The 17,331-nt window shown below is 32.2% G+C and overlaps 2 protein-coding genes across 6 annotated transcripts; one reads left to right on the top strand and one right to left on the bottom strand.

Annotated features, from left to right (window-relative positions):
- The first annotated feature begins 152 nt into the window (after positions 1-152).
- On the top strand, positions 153-7,984 carry LOC109339746 (E3 ubiquitin-protein ligase RLIM). 5 transcript variants are annotated; one of them, XM_019577256.1, is made up of 10 exons: positions 867-1,116; positions 1,403-1,407; positions 1,887-2,827; positions 3,893-4,484; positions 4,581-4,664; positions 5,198-5,401; positions 6,357-6,454; positions 7,197-7,296; positions 7,494-7,592; positions 7,677-7,984. In XM_019577256.1, the coding sequence occupies exons 3-10, from the start codon at positions 1,890-1,892 to the stop codon at positions 7,737-7,739; spliced, it is 2,178 nt and encodes a 725-aa protein (XP_019432801.1). In that variant the 5' UTR covers positions 867-1,116; positions 1,403-1,407; positions 1,887-1,889; the 3' UTR covers positions 7,740-7,984. The 5 variants fall into 5 exon arrangements, with proteins under 5 accessions (XP_019432800.1, XP_019432801.1, XP_019432802.1 ...); XM_019577255.1 differs by lacking the exons at positions 867-1,116; positions 1,403-1,407 and adding an exon at positions 153-319; XM_019577254.1 differs by lacking the exons at positions 867-1,116; positions 1,403-1,407 and adding an exon at positions 1,120-1,198 and having other exon boundaries at positions 3,896-4,484.
- Positions 7,985-11,936: 3,952 nt separating this feature from the next.
- LOC109339747 (3-ketoacyl-CoA thiolase 2, peroxisomal-like) lies at positions 11,937-15,940 on the bottom strand. Its single transcript, XM_019577258.1, has 14 exons — positions 15,763-15,940; positions 15,117-15,193; positions 14,906-14,990; positions 14,640-14,766; positions 14,461-14,559; positions 14,312-14,379; positions 14,084-14,191; positions 13,914-13,991; positions 13,708-13,840; positions 13,525-13,621; positions 13,191-13,314; positions 12,988-13,096; positions 12,368-12,451; positions 11,937-12,279 (listed from the first exon to the last, which is right to left on the bottom strand). Exons 1-14 carry the CDS (start codon positions 15,850-15,852, stop codon positions 12,170-12,172), a joined length of 1,389 nt encoding a protein of 462 aa, XP_019432803.1. The 5' UTR covers positions 15,853-15,940; the 3' UTR covers positions 11,937-12,169.
- Positions 15,941-17,331: the final 1,391 nt, after the last annotated feature.

The raw sequence follows: 17,331 nt of genomic DNA, 5'->3' as shown, positions 1-17,331 counted from the left end.
TTTATAACATACAAAATACACATTACGAACAATGGAAAAGCGGGTTGGCAGGCACGGTAGTGCCTGTCAACACGCTAGTTATAAATAATATGAGTACCATAGGTTGTTTGAACTATATGCTATTAATAACAATAACACTGGAGAATGAGTGGATTAATTTCTGACATTTGGGCCCTCACATCCAACCGACAATGGTTCAACCCGACCCGACTCATTTGATGGGTACGTAATGGGTTCCATCTCAAGACGGTAGATTTGATTCAGCGCACTCATAAATTCTTATTTCTCTCTTCGATTTTCAATCTCGAACTACTAACAGGTAATCACTTTTCACCCTTATTTTTCAATTCTTATTTTCTTTTCATTCATTCTTTTTTTTTTTAAATTTCGATTTTGCACAATTCGATTTATAATTTCATTGATTTTTCTCTCATTAATCCTTGCCTGTTTTCATCAGATTCGTATCTAGGTGTTGATTGTGTCGCCCTTTTGTTCAAACAATTTTTTCGTATTTTTTTGTGAGCATTGGATTTAAGTTTTCAGTTTTTGTATTATTTATTATTATAATGTTATTCTTTATTTATCAGATTTTATAATATGCATATGGTTGCTACAGTGAAACAATTTTTTAGCTCTCACTTTTCTTCTAGAATTAATTTTTTTTTGCACTTTTGTGATTTTGTAGTTATTAAGTGAAGCCAAATGAATTGGTTTTTAGTTTCTAGGATTTATCTTTCCTAGAGGAATAATGAAAAACAACATTTCTTTTAATTTTGAGCATGCTTATTGACCTAGTAAAGTTCAATTTTTTATATATATTTATTTATTTATTTAAGTAGCCATTTCTGATTTCACTTTAAATTGCTTAGTTTTGCATGATGTAATTGTTTAATTTCCATTACAATTGCTTAATTTTGCATGATGTACTTGTTGTGTCTTTGTTTATAATGTTCAGCTTTGTTTTACTTTTTGTTAGATTAATTTCAACTCAAGCCATCTTTTGGAGTTTTGGTTGTGGCTTTCAGAATTTGGTTAATTTTTTTCTAGTTCTTTTCTTTCAATCTGTGACCTCTGGGTCCTAGGTTCTACATTATAACCTTAATTTGTCTTTCATAGGTGAAATTACCGCCTCATTGACTGCATTTACGTTTGTGTATGGAAAATATGAATCTCTATTGACCTTGACTAGAATATCATGATATTTCTACCATGCAATTCTTAGCTACTTTATATTGTGCTTTATTAAAGACAATGTTAGCTTAGCTTTGTTGATAGAGATGCATGGCATTTTTATTCATTATGAGGTGTATGTTTGGAGTTTTTTTAGTGTTTTGTTGAGGCCCTAAAGTGCTATAAAGTTTTTTTATTTACAAAAGGTAAAATTTTCAGACTTTTAAGATAGGATATGTCGGTGGTATATCAGAAGCTAGTATTTTTAGCTTGTTCAAGTCCAACAGTTCCCCCTTTTCTGTAGAGATGAAAAGAAAATTCTTAGTCTTGAATAAGACTCAGCTTTGTGCTTGTCTCGTCGAGGGCAAAATTTAGATTTTTACTGTGCAGTAGGCACTACAGTAGACACTGTTTATTTATTTATATGTTTGAAAATGAAATTTGTTATTTTGATTTTTGAATTATATGAAAATGGTTAAAGCACATTATGTTATCACATTATCTGAAGTTTCCATTCATGTCCTATGTTCCATTTTGGTAATAATTCCCTTGTCATAAACTGTGGGGTGAAGTATATTCTCTGCGTTGATCACTTTTGTATATGTAGGTTTCTTATAGTCGATAAAACATTTCCGTGCACACAAGTTACTGTCAGCATTACCTTACTTTTTTATGGAAAATTTCTTACTTGATCACTGCTTATGATGCGAAAACAGGATATGGATATGGATATGGATCAAGTTGTGGAAATTCCTGATACACCTGATAGATTAACTACCAGGCATGGTGATCGGAAGTATGTTGGTAATCCTGATGTGGATATCATGTGCATGAATAAGAGTGATAGGGGCTTTCCTGATGCTGATGAAATTAGTAATGGCAGTAACTATATAACAGTGTCCTCAGAAAAATCTCGCCCTTCTCAAAATGCTCCTATGTTTAGGAGAGCGCAAACGCAGAAAATTTTCAGACCTGGGACAACACGCTCTAATGTACCTGAAAAGATGGATAAAGGGAAAACTGTCAGCTCTAACTCTCCTAAATCATCTCACCATGGGTCTGTTTCTGTTCTACATTTGAGTGAGGAGAATGGAAGGTCTCAAGAACTGAAATCAACTATCTCAAATCGTGGATCAAGAAATAGTGCAACTGAAGACAAGAAAGAGCTGAAAGCAAACTTTGGGAGTTCTTCACTTCCATTCACTTCTGATTCCTCCAATGCATCTAGAAATGCCTTTAGAGGAACGTGTAATAAAACTTTTTCAGGTCTTAATACATCTGTGGACCGTGGAAAGAGCATTGCTCTGTCTAGTGATTCTCAATGTCCACACAAAAATGAAAAGCAAGTGTCCTTGCACCCTCTTCTTTCATCTTCTCCAAGAGTTAGAGGGCAGAAGAGATTGGTACGAAATGGGTGCATTTCACCACATAATATTGCAACAAGGGCTAAACAATCAACTGAACAGAACAATCACCAGTCCATTGACATTGAACAGAGTCATGCAGGGCATTCAGTTTCTATCAATACAATGTCACCAATTAGTGTAGATTGCATAGTTGCTGAAGAGAGAGGCAATGGTAGAGTGAAAGGGAAGGGAGTACTTATTCATCCTTCGTCCCATGGACTTAATGCTGGAACTATTCACACTGCAACCAGGTAATCAGACTATGTGTTTCATATTGAAGTGCTTAATGGAAATCTTGCATGAGAAGAATAATATCAAGGCTTATGCAAGATTTCTCTGCTTGTGAATTGCTCATTTTTGCATGTTGTATTGGTTTCCAGCATGAAGTTGTTTATTTTTCTGACATTCAAATTTATTTGGAATTGATTTTCTGGGTTTTTATTATTCTTGTATTTATGGCTAGTAACAATGCTAAGGTTGTTACTTAGTGACCATGAGGTCACATGTTCAAATTCAGGAAACAATCTCTACCCTCCCCAGGCCCTACTAAGTGGGAGTCTCGTGGTCCACCCTTTTTTAGCAATAGAAGTATGTAGGTGATAGGAACTTTTATATAGTATAATGGATTGGATTTGGGGTCACATCATCGAATCAGATTAGATTATTTCTTTCACTATTTAAGCCCAATTCATTCAAGTGATTCAATTATAGAGGTCATAAATATTTCATTTTTAAAAAAAATTGCATTATTTATTCTTGACCTTATAACATCACAATTATTTAACTGGGACCGATTTATTGGAACTTGGTTGAGTCCTCATCCACTAATATAATGGTAATTCTGATTGACAACAATTAGCCTAATGTTCCGGACTAAAAGAAGATTTATTTGAAGAGAGGAAGGGTCATGAGAAGTTTTCTTTGATGTCAATATGTTTTACATATACTCTGGATTCCATGGGTTTTTAATGCTGCTTCAGTTCTTTGTCAAATATTTTCTAAACCATAGCATCAGTTGTAATTGTAGGTGTCAATAGTGTAATATTTGGACTTCAAAGCTTCATGTTGAATTATGATGTTTGTAGAATCATTTTTAATAGTAAAAAGAGATGACATTTAGACATATATGGATTTTTCCTTTGATTCTTTACATGTTTAAATCAACCATGCCTTTAATTTTTGAACACTTGAAATTATTTGGTTCATGTTAGGAAGGAGTAAATGAGAGAAATAGGCTAATAAATAATCTGATATTGTTACTGATTTGATTCATTGATTACTACTGCTGAGATTAAAGACATATGATGCTTCATTAGCAGGCCTGTGATCAATTGTGAAGAAGTTGGTGGTACAAGTGATGCTACAAGAAATTCAATTAAATACTTGGAGGGGCAATCTGGTTGGAGAACTACACATAATGATGTTGGAAGATCTATTGGAGGGCAAAATAGGAATATAATGGACAGAAGTGACACTGGGGGTGGCCAAAGCAGCAATGGTGTAACTGGCTCTTTATTAGATCATGCAGCTCAAGCAACTTCACTGACCATTCCTGAGGCAAACCAGTTGACTGGAATACATCCTACAACAGATGCACTAACTAAAAGGCAAAGGAAACGTGGATCTACTTCAGCAAGTCGTAATGGATCATCTTACAATTCAGAAATTATGTTTCTTGATTCTTCTGGGGAATCATCAAGCTCACCTCGCAGCCCTGTCTTGAGTTCTGAAGTGCTTGAGTTGTTATCTGAACCAAGGTACACCAACAGGATTTCCATAGATTTAGATGACAATGACAGCAATAGCTCAGATGCTCGGGCACAACAAGTAGAAGCAGATGAGATATTGGCACGTGAACTCCAAGAACAATTGTACCATGATGATTCTTTTGAAGGTCAAGGCAGAGGGGTCAGCTATTTTATTTTGCTTACTTTCTGCGACAAGTTGTAGTTTAAGCATATGCTTCTTATTTACAAGAACTCGTCATGGATTAATTTGCTGCAGATTGATGAACACTTAGCATGGGAGATGCAGAATTTTGAGGATCTTCTGCATACATCTATCGATAGCCACGATATACCTCATCCTGTAATTAAGACTCTCTCTCTCTCTGATTTAAGTATATTAAACAATCTTTTAAGTATGGTGAAGGAAAAAGGGTGTGCTACTTTGAGTTTATTGTTGCAACAGTTCTTTTGTGCAGCAATGCAAAATAACTCATGATGGAGTTTTGTTCTGTAGATCATGATTTAGTCCCTTTAAAATATATTCTAAAAGACTTAAAGATGGCTCATGCATGGTAAATGTGTCATTTAATGGTGGGAATGCCAACAAGACACTTGAATGCTACATACTGCATAACCTTGTATCTCTCTATGTAATTATTATGTTGCTTAACTCTATTTCTCTCAGAGAGATCTGTTGTAATGACCTTATTTTCCGAAGCTTCTGTGACAAACTTATTGAAATATAAACTAAAAAGAGCTTATAGTGAAGTCAAAAACTATTTTGATAAGCTATTTTCGTAAGTTTATTTTATTAAGTTTTCATAAGCCCGTAAATTTTCTCTATAAGCTCTTTCAAATGTCCCTGTAACAAACCCTCTATCTTTGTTTATATAGATGCGGATGCCAAGGGAACCTTCAAATAGGCAGCCTCGTCCATCGACTCGTCAAAATCCTTCAAATAGGAGAGCTATGCCTCAAGTTCCTTTCTCTAACAGAACGTCACAGTTGAGGAATCGCACTATAAGACGGACTCTTACACCTCGCATATCAACTAGAGGAAGACGCCCTCAGTTTCCTCTGGATATGGACCTAGATATGGTATTTTCTTAGCATTTTCCCTTTGTTCTATTCTTGTTTCTTTCCCATTTTACCTCTCCTTGCTAGCCATGATGATTATAAAATGTGATTTTTCTTTCACTATCATGTTTTGCATGTTTCTTTATTGCTTTCTTGTGGTACTAGTCTACTAGATGGTGCTCACAAGCCACCATATTTAATGTTAAATTTTAAGATTGAATTTCAAAATGATTTTAAGATTTTTAGTTAATTCTATGCTGCTACTGTTTCTATGATTGTGAATTGTTGTCCCTAATCTAGTTCTACCGTTACTGAGGTATTAGACGGGGGTCATTCATCATTTTTTTAATTACCTTGGCACATGAGGGGTTTGACTTTTTCCAGCGCTGTTTGGTTTAGACATCATCAAGGGGGATCATAGTTGCTGCAATACCATGGTTTTGGACAATTATAATTCATAACAATGTTCATATACTTTTTATTAGACTTTCTTATACCCTTATTTATCTATACTATTTCTATGACTTCCAAGTTCCAAGCAGTGTTTTAAATTGTGGACGTGGTTGCGATTATGTTGTGTTTATCGTAGTTGCGGAAAATTGTGGCTGATGCGGTCGTGATGCTGTTGTGGAAACTTCCGAAACTGCAATATTGCGGCCACAATTGTGGGTGCGGAGTGCAACTTAAAACACCGCTTCCAATTAATCCATATACCCTTCTTTGCTGACAAGTGCACTGCAAAAATTGAAGACTTTCTTTCCTGAGACTTTTCTTATTAGCTTTGCTATATTTGTATTCCATCTTAATGTTTATGTAAAAATAAGGAGGTCAAATCTTTTTTGTAGTGAACTGTAATTATCTTATTCTTTGGTGTATTTTAAGGAATTTTTTAAACATTAATGCATTTTTTTCATGAAATTACTATTTTAACAAGAACTTAAACTTCTGCTCAATGCCATCTATCTATCCTGTGCAGAGACTTGATATATTGGAAGCATTAGAGGATGCAGTAGGGGGTCTTAGTGATATGGGAATGGCTGATGATATCTTTCATGCTGGACGTGATTTCAATGAGTAAGTTCCTAGTAAATAATTCATGCACGTAAATGGTGTTTCATTTTTGTGTGTATAATGATTCCTAACAGGTTCTGCTCATTGCCTTCTCCAATTCTAGAAATTGGTTTGCAAATTTGCAATATACTTAGAATGTATATGTATCTTTGTAATATTATTCTACTTTTGGGTCTAATGGTAATGGATGTAGGTTGAAAATTGTAGAAATCATGATGCATTAATAGTTTGAAAAAAGTATAATTTCTGTTAGGGCGAGGACTAAATTAATTACTTTTTTGCAGTAGGACTAAAAAATGTTTCCCTTGTAACCTTTTGGCTTCGTTCATTATTTTGTTTCACCTCACCAAAAAGGTGGAAAGTTGTTTTTTAATCTCAATCTAGTTTCTTAAACTTTTCAATTTTAAAATTTTAATAGAATGGCAAACACAATTTAGATGGTAAAAAAATGATGGAAGAAACTGTTATTAATAATGTGAAGTTCCTCATCAGGGAAGGTAAAAGTCATCTCTCAGATTATACATCAAAGTAACATTGCATTGTTTCAGAACTCAAGCATAATTGTGCACTGCCCCCATCTTGGACTTAGTTTTGCATGCCTTTCTTTTCCGTCCCTTCATAGCTGTATTTTATCAAGTTCCACTGTATCATAGAGTTTAGGGATAGCTTTGTTGGATTTTTTCTGTTTCATATATAAATAGAACAGTGGATTTGAGGTTCTTGTCTTTCTCTCGATTTCATGCAGAGATGATTATGAAATGTTATTAGCTCTCGATGAAGGAAATCACCGTCATACTGGTGCGTCTGCCAATCAGATCAATGGCTTGCCACAGTCCACCATCCAGGTATTCCGTGATTGTCGAATTAAATTAATTGTTCTCTTTGCCCCCATTTTAGATCCCTCATACACACAAAGAAAAAAGACCTTTTTTCTGCTGCCCATTAATTGGTGAGTGGAAAATGGGGCTGGCAATCATGCACTTGGTAATTAGGAACAATTTTAGTTTCAACACTGATTTATATTCCTCTTTGTTTTCTACAGACTGACAACTGCACAGAGGTATGTGCTGTCTGTCTCGAGACCCCGGTGAAAGGAGAAACTATTCGCCACCTACCTTGTCTGCACAAATTTCACAAAGATGTAAGACCATTAAATGAAACTATTTATTTGCTTTTATATAGAGGGTAAGGAAAATGTTAGTGTGTTAACCTTATGTCATGGCAGTGTATTGATCCTTGGCTCCGACGGAAACCATCATGCCCAGTGTGCAAATCATCTATCACCTAATTCATTATGGCTTTTGAATGGTTAATTTTATCAGTTGCTGTGGTGGATTATCTCAGCTGTCTCATTTTGGTATTCCAAGGTAAAACAATAATGCATGGCAATATCTTTCTGCTACAAGTTGAAATTGTAAAAATGAAGACATGCTTCCTCTTCACACCCTGTTTTTTTTCTTCCATTTGTCATGTTAGATGTCAAAAAGTGATTTTTTAGTACTCCATGGTGCTTATATACTGTTACTTTCTTTTGAATTATGATTAGTTCTGGTATATGCATATTGAGGTTACTGTTCTGAATGTTTAAATGTTTTAGTTTATAAATGAGTGTTTTTGTAACGTGTGACATGAAAGAATATGATCTCTATTTCAATCTTTATATTTTATAAACTAAAAGTTTAACCTCGGATAATTCTCATAAATATTTATTTTTCCTTATTCATTTGCTTGGCTCATTCTCATGCACATGTCACCCACTTTGATATTTCTCAATCATGTTAGGCATGAATTATTCCTCCGTTTCGTTCATAACTAACTCACTTAAGATTTTGCTTTTGGCCAAATCACTTCAATTTTTAGGACTTTTCTAACATACAACATTGCATAGGATAAGCCATATGTCTCATCTTTAATTAGGATAAATATTCTCACTAATCATTTACACAAACAATATGTTTATTATGGAATATTTTATCAGTTTCTCTCCTTTTAAATTTGATTAAAAAAATACCAATTTCTCATGGAATACAAACTAGTGTATATTGTATATAAAAATGTTAAATTACTTCAAAGCAATTGAGAATTTTTAAGCAAGTCCCTAAACATTATAACTTTATAAGTGGGTCCGTAAACTAAAATAGTTTGTAATCCTGTCTCTAAACTTTGAAATTTTTAATTACATCTCCTAACTTTAAAATCATTTATAATTTGGTCCAAACATAACAAATTATTTAGTTATTGGGTTCATGACCATTAAAATCTTTCATGTAATGACAATAGAGGGGACAACATCTGTTGTCCATAAGAATATGTCATTCCATGTGGCACTTTTTCTGATTGGTTGGAAAACATATAACTATTAAAATTTAATAATAAAATATTTTTCTAATTAATTAATGAGATTGACATATGAAGTGACACATTTTTAGGACAGAAGATATACTTTCATAATAGAGGTATAGTTATGGGCAACTTTTATCAAGTTGTAAAATTATATAAGATAAAGAACTAAACTGTTTTATTCAGGAGATAACATAAATGTTAAGAACTGTTTGCTCAATTTAGAGTTAATGCCATGAACGTCTTAAAGAAAACAGTAATTCTTAAGATTGTTAGCAAAATTTTAGCATGAAACATAACCAAGCATCCCATACACACCTTGTCTCCCACTTTGAACTTTTTAACCTTGCTTCCACTTCTGTAACTACACCAAGAATCTCATAACTGTAATTAGTAAACTAATCATTTTTTTTTATATAATCAATGATATTTCTTTACCCTATAAATAATAAACCAATCCCTTTCTCATGTTTGTGGTTGCCCTTTTCTAGTAAATATTGTTCACATGAATTGAACATGACTTATATGATTCCTAAGAATCTATTGAAGTTTACATACTAGATTAACATCTTGTTTGTAATTGGTAAACTAATTAGAGTCAATTGAATTTTGATATTATATTCTAATTATTTATTGTATGCGGAAAATAAATATAGCAGATAGAAAAATGAGTGAATATTTTATTATGTTTAATCATATTTTCATCATGTTAGAAGAAAATGATGCAAGGCTAACATTGTTACAATCATGTTATAACTAAATCAAGTACTGACACTTTCATTTCAAGGGTAAAAAAGAGAAACAGATATTCAATTTCTTAAAGGAAACATGTCAATGTTTAGTGTTAAAGTCAGGCGTACAGATAAAAATATATACATTTTTAGTAATTGCAAACCTTAATAGCAAAATTGACACAGAATAAAAGTTAGAAAATCAAGTTGAGCAAGTCAATTAAGCTAAGAAAATAATAATTCTACCTAACCATTTTTAAAAAGGAAAATAAATTAACAAATCTAATCCCAAAGCCCTTTTCAAAGTCATTTGTAGTTAGTTGACTTGCCAATTTATCTAATGCACAATACCTATCAACCCAATTCAGAAAGAAAAAAAGTTTGCCCCCTTTAAATAAATAAAAAAGAATAAAGAAAGTCTCATTTTTTTTTCATACAATAATGTTGTTCATTAGTAGCAAAACATGTCTCACTGTCCCATTTAACAAATTCTAGTGCCCCACCTAATGATCAAAATACTGCCCCACCTAATGATCAAAATAGTGCCCCACACATTCAATTTCTATCTCTCATTTCATGTTATCAATTATTATTATTTGGAAAAATATATTTAGGTTAAAAAATTAGTTATTAAATATTTTTTTAATTATAAATTATAAGATAAAAGATGTATTCCTTATTTAATCATTTTTTAATTACCAAGCTCTCCCCTTCCCTTTTCATTTGACTTTTTTTTATTCATTTATATCCAACTATTATTATTATATTAATATATCTCCCAGAACTCATATAAAAATAATAAAAAATAACACTAATGATGTGATATTGTGTTCAAAATTTATTACTTATTACACTTCTTTATTTTAATAAATCTATTATTGATCTGGTTTATCAGTTACACCTGTAATTCAAAGTCTCAGCCAATGTTATAAAACCCGAATCGTACATCAAACCAGAAAATGTCCCGTATTAGGTTTAACCGGTTTAAATGGTTAAACCGTCTGGTTAGACCTGGTAACTCATATATAATTAATAATTTTTATCAATAAATATATAATTGTATAAGTGAAATTTTTATATAATTAATAATTATATATAATTATATTAAAATAATATCTCTCAATATTTTTTGGACAGAAGTAAAGTAAAATATTAGAGTAGTATTCCATTTTTTTAATTGTAAGTAAACCATCTGGTTTACTTCCCGGATTTTTTTGGTTTAACACGGTTAGACTGAAATTTTTCCGATTGAAAATAATCCAATTCTCAATCAATTAAGACTGCAAACCAATACCATTTTTAAGTCCAGTTAGTGATTAAACTGATCGAACCATCTCCGATTCTCACAATAATCATCTCAACTGTAACAATTAATCAATTTTTTCGAGGATCCAACTATTAAAATCAATGGCACCAGCTGTAGTGCTTTTGTTTGGGCACCACATTTAATTTCTACCTTCTCGGAACCTAATCAGCGGATTCTTCCACCTTCCCACAATGTAGGTGTATCTATTCACAAGCTAAGTTCACTAAAAGAAAAGGAAAAGTTTAAAGTCAAAGTATGACGGTCAATGAAATAAACCATCTGAGTGCAGTTCGAAAAATTTAATTACGAGTTAAATTTGTTAAATAAACAAGCTAAATTTAAGTCAAGTTGTTTAGCTCACCAACTTTCTCTATTGAATGACTCACTTTTGTAGTAAAACATATGGATTTTATTTTATTCTTAATTTCTTCCATATATCATCGTACATATATTCTAACATCTTTCATCCTTAACAAGCTTGTATTAGTATTTTATTCTAACACCTCTCTCCCGTTTCCCTCCATGCTTCTTTATGAATTATAAATAAGAATGTATAACAGTTATTTAAAATAATCAAAACTTCTTATCCATTTCATTTCTCTCTAAAAATTCAACAACACACTTTGGAACTATTTTATAAAAATTCTCTCCGGAGTTAAACACTAAGATAGTTTATTTGGATTTTTCCTCATAACATACGATGTTTTGTTTAACTTAATATACGATTTTTCCTCATGCAGGGATTGTCAGTATAATGAAAGTATAAAAAATTAGGAAAGTTTGTGTAAGTGTAAAAAAGTGAAGGGTCGTGTAATTTCACTAAAACTCAGGGGTCAGTATAATTAACTTTAATTTTATTGGAAGAGCCCCATCAACTCGCTATCATTATAGAACTTCATTTTGCAAACTAGTCCTTTCTTCTAGTGTAGAGATACAATTATACAAAACTGAGAAAATACTTGAATGTTTCATTCAATTAAATTCTTATCCAAACAGTTAATCACAACATTTATGTATACCTTAAGTGTCAAACTTCACTCAAATCATTAATTCCATCTATTCCGGATTATTTTTGCATGTTACCAATATAGAACTAGTACAAACCATATGCAGAAAAATACCAAATAGCATTGCATTAACCCTTTGGTACAATATTTTCTTCCCAACACAGGTTACACTGGTAAGGTCAAAATAAGAATAACTCAAACTAATGCAAGTCTTATAATGAATACAAAGGGATTGTATTATTGACTTGTAGACATTTTCACTATCATAGGACACACTTTATTTAAGACGTCGCGATTGATGACGAAATCAAATCATGATTAGTTATAACTAATTTTACTTAGCATCCTTAGATAAGAAAAGGTTGCCTTCCGTTTTCCGAGCATTGCGAAGTTCATCAATGCTATCTCCTCTCTCAAAAACAGCAGCTGCACCCATTCCAGTACCTGCTCACAATTAACAATATCCATCATTCACATGCATACATACAACGTGTTAAAGTGACATAGTGAAAAAGGTTAAGCGAGATTGTACCTATGCACATAGATATAACTCCAAATCGACAGTCCTTTCCTCGACGCTTCATCTCGTGCAGTAGTGTTGCTACACATCGAGCCCCTATAACAAAAAAAAGTCGAATAAACATGAAAATGCTCAATATTGCTGGTATTGAACAAGCATAGACGACAACAATCAAATTAAAATTGAGCACCAGTGACTGATGAGGGAAGGAGATGAAGCGTTCAGAATGTTCTTAAATTCTTCACCAATAAGCTAATTCAGTTTAAAAGAAGAGAAACTATATCTATTACTTGATCAATTGATTTTTTGTATAAAAGAAGAGAAACTTCTACACTTATTCAGTTTTCTATTTGGCCCCAAATCATTCAATCATTGGTTCCAGTTATCATTTTGTGCCAAATTTTCAAGTTTGCATGATTACCATCTAATTTTGGTAAGCCTTAAGAAATAATTTCTGCTTTATGGGTAACGGGTAGTCTATCTAGGTATACATAAAGGTAACTTTAAAAAAATTAAATACAGCATAAAAGTATTAGAAGTTAGATTTTGTGTACATGAGTAGCCAAAAACATTGGTAATCAGCAGGGGTGCAATTGCTTTTAGAATGTGAGAATAGAAGTTGTGGCAAATACCTGTTGCACCCAAAGGATGGCCAATGGCCATTGCACCTCCATTAACATTGATTTTTTCTGGATCAAGTCCGAGCTTGTTACGGCAATATACAAACTGGGAAGCAAATGCCTGAACATATTTGCAAATTATTCAAGTGAGTACATACACAAATGGATAAATAAAAAGGAAAATGAAACGGCCATATTAATTTAATAGTTAATACCTCGTTAATTTCAAAAAGGTCAATGTCATCAAGCTCTAGACCTGCAGCCTTGACAGCAGCTGGAATTGCAGCAGCAGGACCAACACCCATGATAGCAGGATCAACACCAACTGCGGCGAAAGTCCTATACTCAACAGTCAATGAAAAATCTTCAGATTTCTACCTTACCAATTTCAGCTTTTAGGTACAACTTAAAACATGCTCGGTGAGTTTGCACCACAATTTAAAGGTATAAAATTTTGGTAAAGCCTCATTTATAGGGCATGTGGCATGCACATTTCAAATCAGTGTACGAACATTGCCATGGATTATACATCTTTTATCCATTAAGTACCTGAATACGCCAAGGATTGGTAACCCCTTTTGAATTGCAACACTTCTTTTCATCAGCAGAACTGCCCCAGCACCATCAGTAACCTGGCTAGAATTACCTAAAACACAAGCATCAAATGATTAAATGTATGCCAACAAGAGAGGGTTATGTGGAAAAGAACCACATACTTTTATGATCTTATACCTGCAGTGGTGGTTCCATCTCTCTTGAACACAGGTTTGAGCTTCCCTAGATCAGCCACTGATGCATTAGGTCGAATTCCATCATCAACAGAAATGGTGACAGATTTCTCCTCGCCAGTTTTTGGGTCCACGATCTATTAAAAAAGTCTCGTTCAGAGCCTAAGACCTCAAACAACAATTAAGTATATATCTTATAACGATAAATACCTTGGTGGAAACTGGGACAATTTCATCTTTAAATCTACCAGCAGCAGTAGCTGCAGCAGCACGCCTATGAGACTCAACCTAATTACATTATTAAGAAGATTCAATTAAGGATGCTGGGAAAAAAAATAAGCACAACTAGTACTAAAATGTATATCCATTATCCAACTCACAGCAGCCTGATCTTGTTCCTTTCTTGACACTCCAAAGCGATGTGCGACATTTTCAGACGTAATCCCCATTGGAAGAAGGCAATTCTGAGCTTGTTCAAACAGTTTTGCCTGTCACAGCACAGTGGTAAATATCAAGACCTTGTAGCCATTTAAACGGTTTCATTTTCAGAAACCAAAATTAAAAACAATGAAGGGGAAGTGATGAAATGAGAAAAGCGGAATAAATACTTTGGGATTGACTGATCCTTCCCATCCCATTGGGTTAGCTGTCATTGCTTCCAAACCAGCACCAATTCCTGCACAAAATGGTTAAGGTAACACAAGGCACACAAAGTCGTAGTAACCATAAGGACAAAACAGTTTGATGAATCCTTTACCAATGTCATAGAACCCAGCCTTTATAGCTGCAGCTACATCGGCGACAGCCTGGAGCCCAGATGAACATTGCCTATTAACTGTCCTAATAGGCACAGTGTCTGGACAGAAAAATAGGCATTTGTTAAAATAATAAACTAGAATAGTATATTCGTTTCACCAACACATTATTAAGACATACCAGGAAAACCAGCATAGAATGCAGCCATTCGACATTCAGTAGCTCTTTGAGATCCAGGTGCCAATACAGTACCCACAATAATGTCACCAACTTCATTTGGGTTCAAGTTGGTTTTCTCTACTACAGCCTAATGTTCATGATACATATTAGACAATTACAGCGGAAAATGAACCATGGTACAAACTAAATGTACATAATCAAAATGATTATACCAAGACCAAAACTGGGGCATAAAATAATTTAGAATGAAAAAATAAATATCAAACCTTCAAAACTGGGGCTAGCAGATCATCAGCGTGAGTGTCTTTGAAACCACCACGTTTCGCTTTGCAAAGAGCAGTCCGATATGCTCTGCAAATAAATAATCATTCATACTAATTAGAGGATCGATAAAAAAAAGAATCCTCGAACATTTATAGATGAATACACTTCAATAAAAAAAACTCATGTTTTTTATCGAGCAAGACTCGAACTTACGCCACAATCACTACATCATCTCCAAATGCAGATGTCCTGTGATAAGCAGCGCTGTCCCCCGCCAAACATGCTGAAGCCTAGCGACCGAACATTTAAATAAAAAACATAAATGAAATCACCATAACATATCCAGTCCAATTCACAAGACATGAATATACAATTATACACATACTTACATATAAACAAACACATCAATCATTTCACAACATTTTGAGCTAATAATCAATCAAGGAAACTAGTTGAATAAAAGCATCAGATAGGTACTTTCTCTCACAAGCCAGACACATCATTCAAATGAATATACATAAATACATACATACCAGATCAAAACATATACAATATTTTGAGCTATTAACGAATAAAAGAAACAAAATTTTGAAAAAGGGTCAAAAGGGTATATTTCCTAAATGCCAAATCAACATTTCAAATGAATATACACACACATAAGCAAGATCAAAGCTTTTACAAAATTGAGAAGTCATAATCAATAAAGGGAATTGATTCTGGAAAATTTACCAAAAGGGTACTTTTCCAAGATGCCAAAAAGCTATATTAAAATGGATTACACAAAAAAAGGTGTGAAGATAAAAAAAAAACAGCAAATTATTGAACAAAAAATGAGGAAAAAAGAGAGGAAGAAACTAACAGAGAGGGTTGATGATTCGTTAGCGTAGATGGATGATGGAGGATTGAGATGTTGAAGAAGAACCTTTTGTCTGTTAATGGCTTTCTCCATGATTTTCGTGTTGTGTGATTCAAACGAAAATGCAAAAGCGATAGAGAAGTGTAAGATCGCTGAGCTTGTTCTATTTATATATATATGTAACTCGATGGAGTATTTATCACAACATCTTTTGGCAATAGAAATAGGACAAAAATTATTTTATTTATTTCTAATTAATTGTTTTTGGTAGTACAAGGAATTAATTTTTATTGCAATGTGTGAGTGTCTTTCATAATAAATATTTAAAAATTGAACTTTGATTTTTTTGATCTTTCTATAGATCAAAAACTACATTGCAATAAAAATTACATTGTTTGTTTGTTTGCAATTAGTCTGACTTTCTTTTGCTGGCAAAACCTACTTATTATTTTTTTCTATTTTTTCTTATATTCATTTCTATGATATTTATTTGACTTTTTCTTAATATACATTTTTCGTTGTTATTTTTTTTATTACTTACGTGAGTTTAGAAATATATTAAATAAAGATAAACTACAAAAATAATTAATATATTTTTGAACTTTTAAATGATGGTTCCTCATCATAATTTATAAAAATGGAAAAATGTATCTATTAACTATATATATAAGTTTTATACAATATTATTACATCATTTATTATTTAAATTTAATCATTAGTTAATTTAAAAAAAATCTAAATCAACAATAAATTATATAATAATTTTCTATAAATCTTTATAATAACAATCATAATCTTACCATCTTATAAAAAAAATGCCTGTCAACCCAACAAAAGAGCACAATTTCTATTTGTAACATACTATATTCTTTAATTTACCAAATTGTTAACCAAAAAGTTTGTAGTACGATTAAAATAAAGTCTCGACCTCTATCGATAAAATATTCAAAATTTTAGTACACATCAAAATTGGGTACAATTATTACATATATACCTTTTCATTTTTGAGTATTTGGTTTCACATATAACCCTCATGTAAAGTAAAAGTTATGTTTTACTATAATTATGAAAATGCTTATGTCCTCTCTTATTTCACAGAAATTGTAGTATATGTCATTTTTTTGTAAATTCAACGGTTACTCATTGGTTATTCTCCATATTTCATAATTTTGATATTTTTAATTTTTTATGTTTTAGAAATACAATATATATTTATATTTTATTTTTCAACTGGATTCTTATGCATTATTAATCTTTCGTATCATTTTTATTTAACGTAGTTTTTAATATCAATTAAATAAGATTATTTATAAAATTATAGCAAACTTTTATGTTATTCAATTATTTCATAAACTGTATATAACTTAAACATCAATAAAAATCGAAGGTATGTTGTTTATCACTTATTTAAGAAAGAAATCTTAAACAATCAGATTCTAGAAGTAAGATAAAAAAGTTTTTGTTATTCATATTTGGCTATCTGGTACTTTCATAAATATGTTACTAAAAAATATATAAGTCAATATTATATTGTAGTAAATATTTAAATAAAGAATATAATATGAATACATT

The sequence above is a fragment of the Lupinus angustifolius genome, unplaced genomic scaffold, assembly GCF_001865875.1.
Source record: "Lupinus angustifolius cultivar Tanjil unplaced genomic scaffold, LupAngTanjil_v1.0 Scaffold_95_60, whole genome shotgun sequence".
Lineage (NCBI taxonomy): Eukaryota > Viridiplantae > Streptophyta > Magnoliopsida > Fabales > Fabaceae > Lupinus > Lupinus angustifolius.
This window is presented reverse-complemented; position numbering and strand designations above follow the sequence as displayed.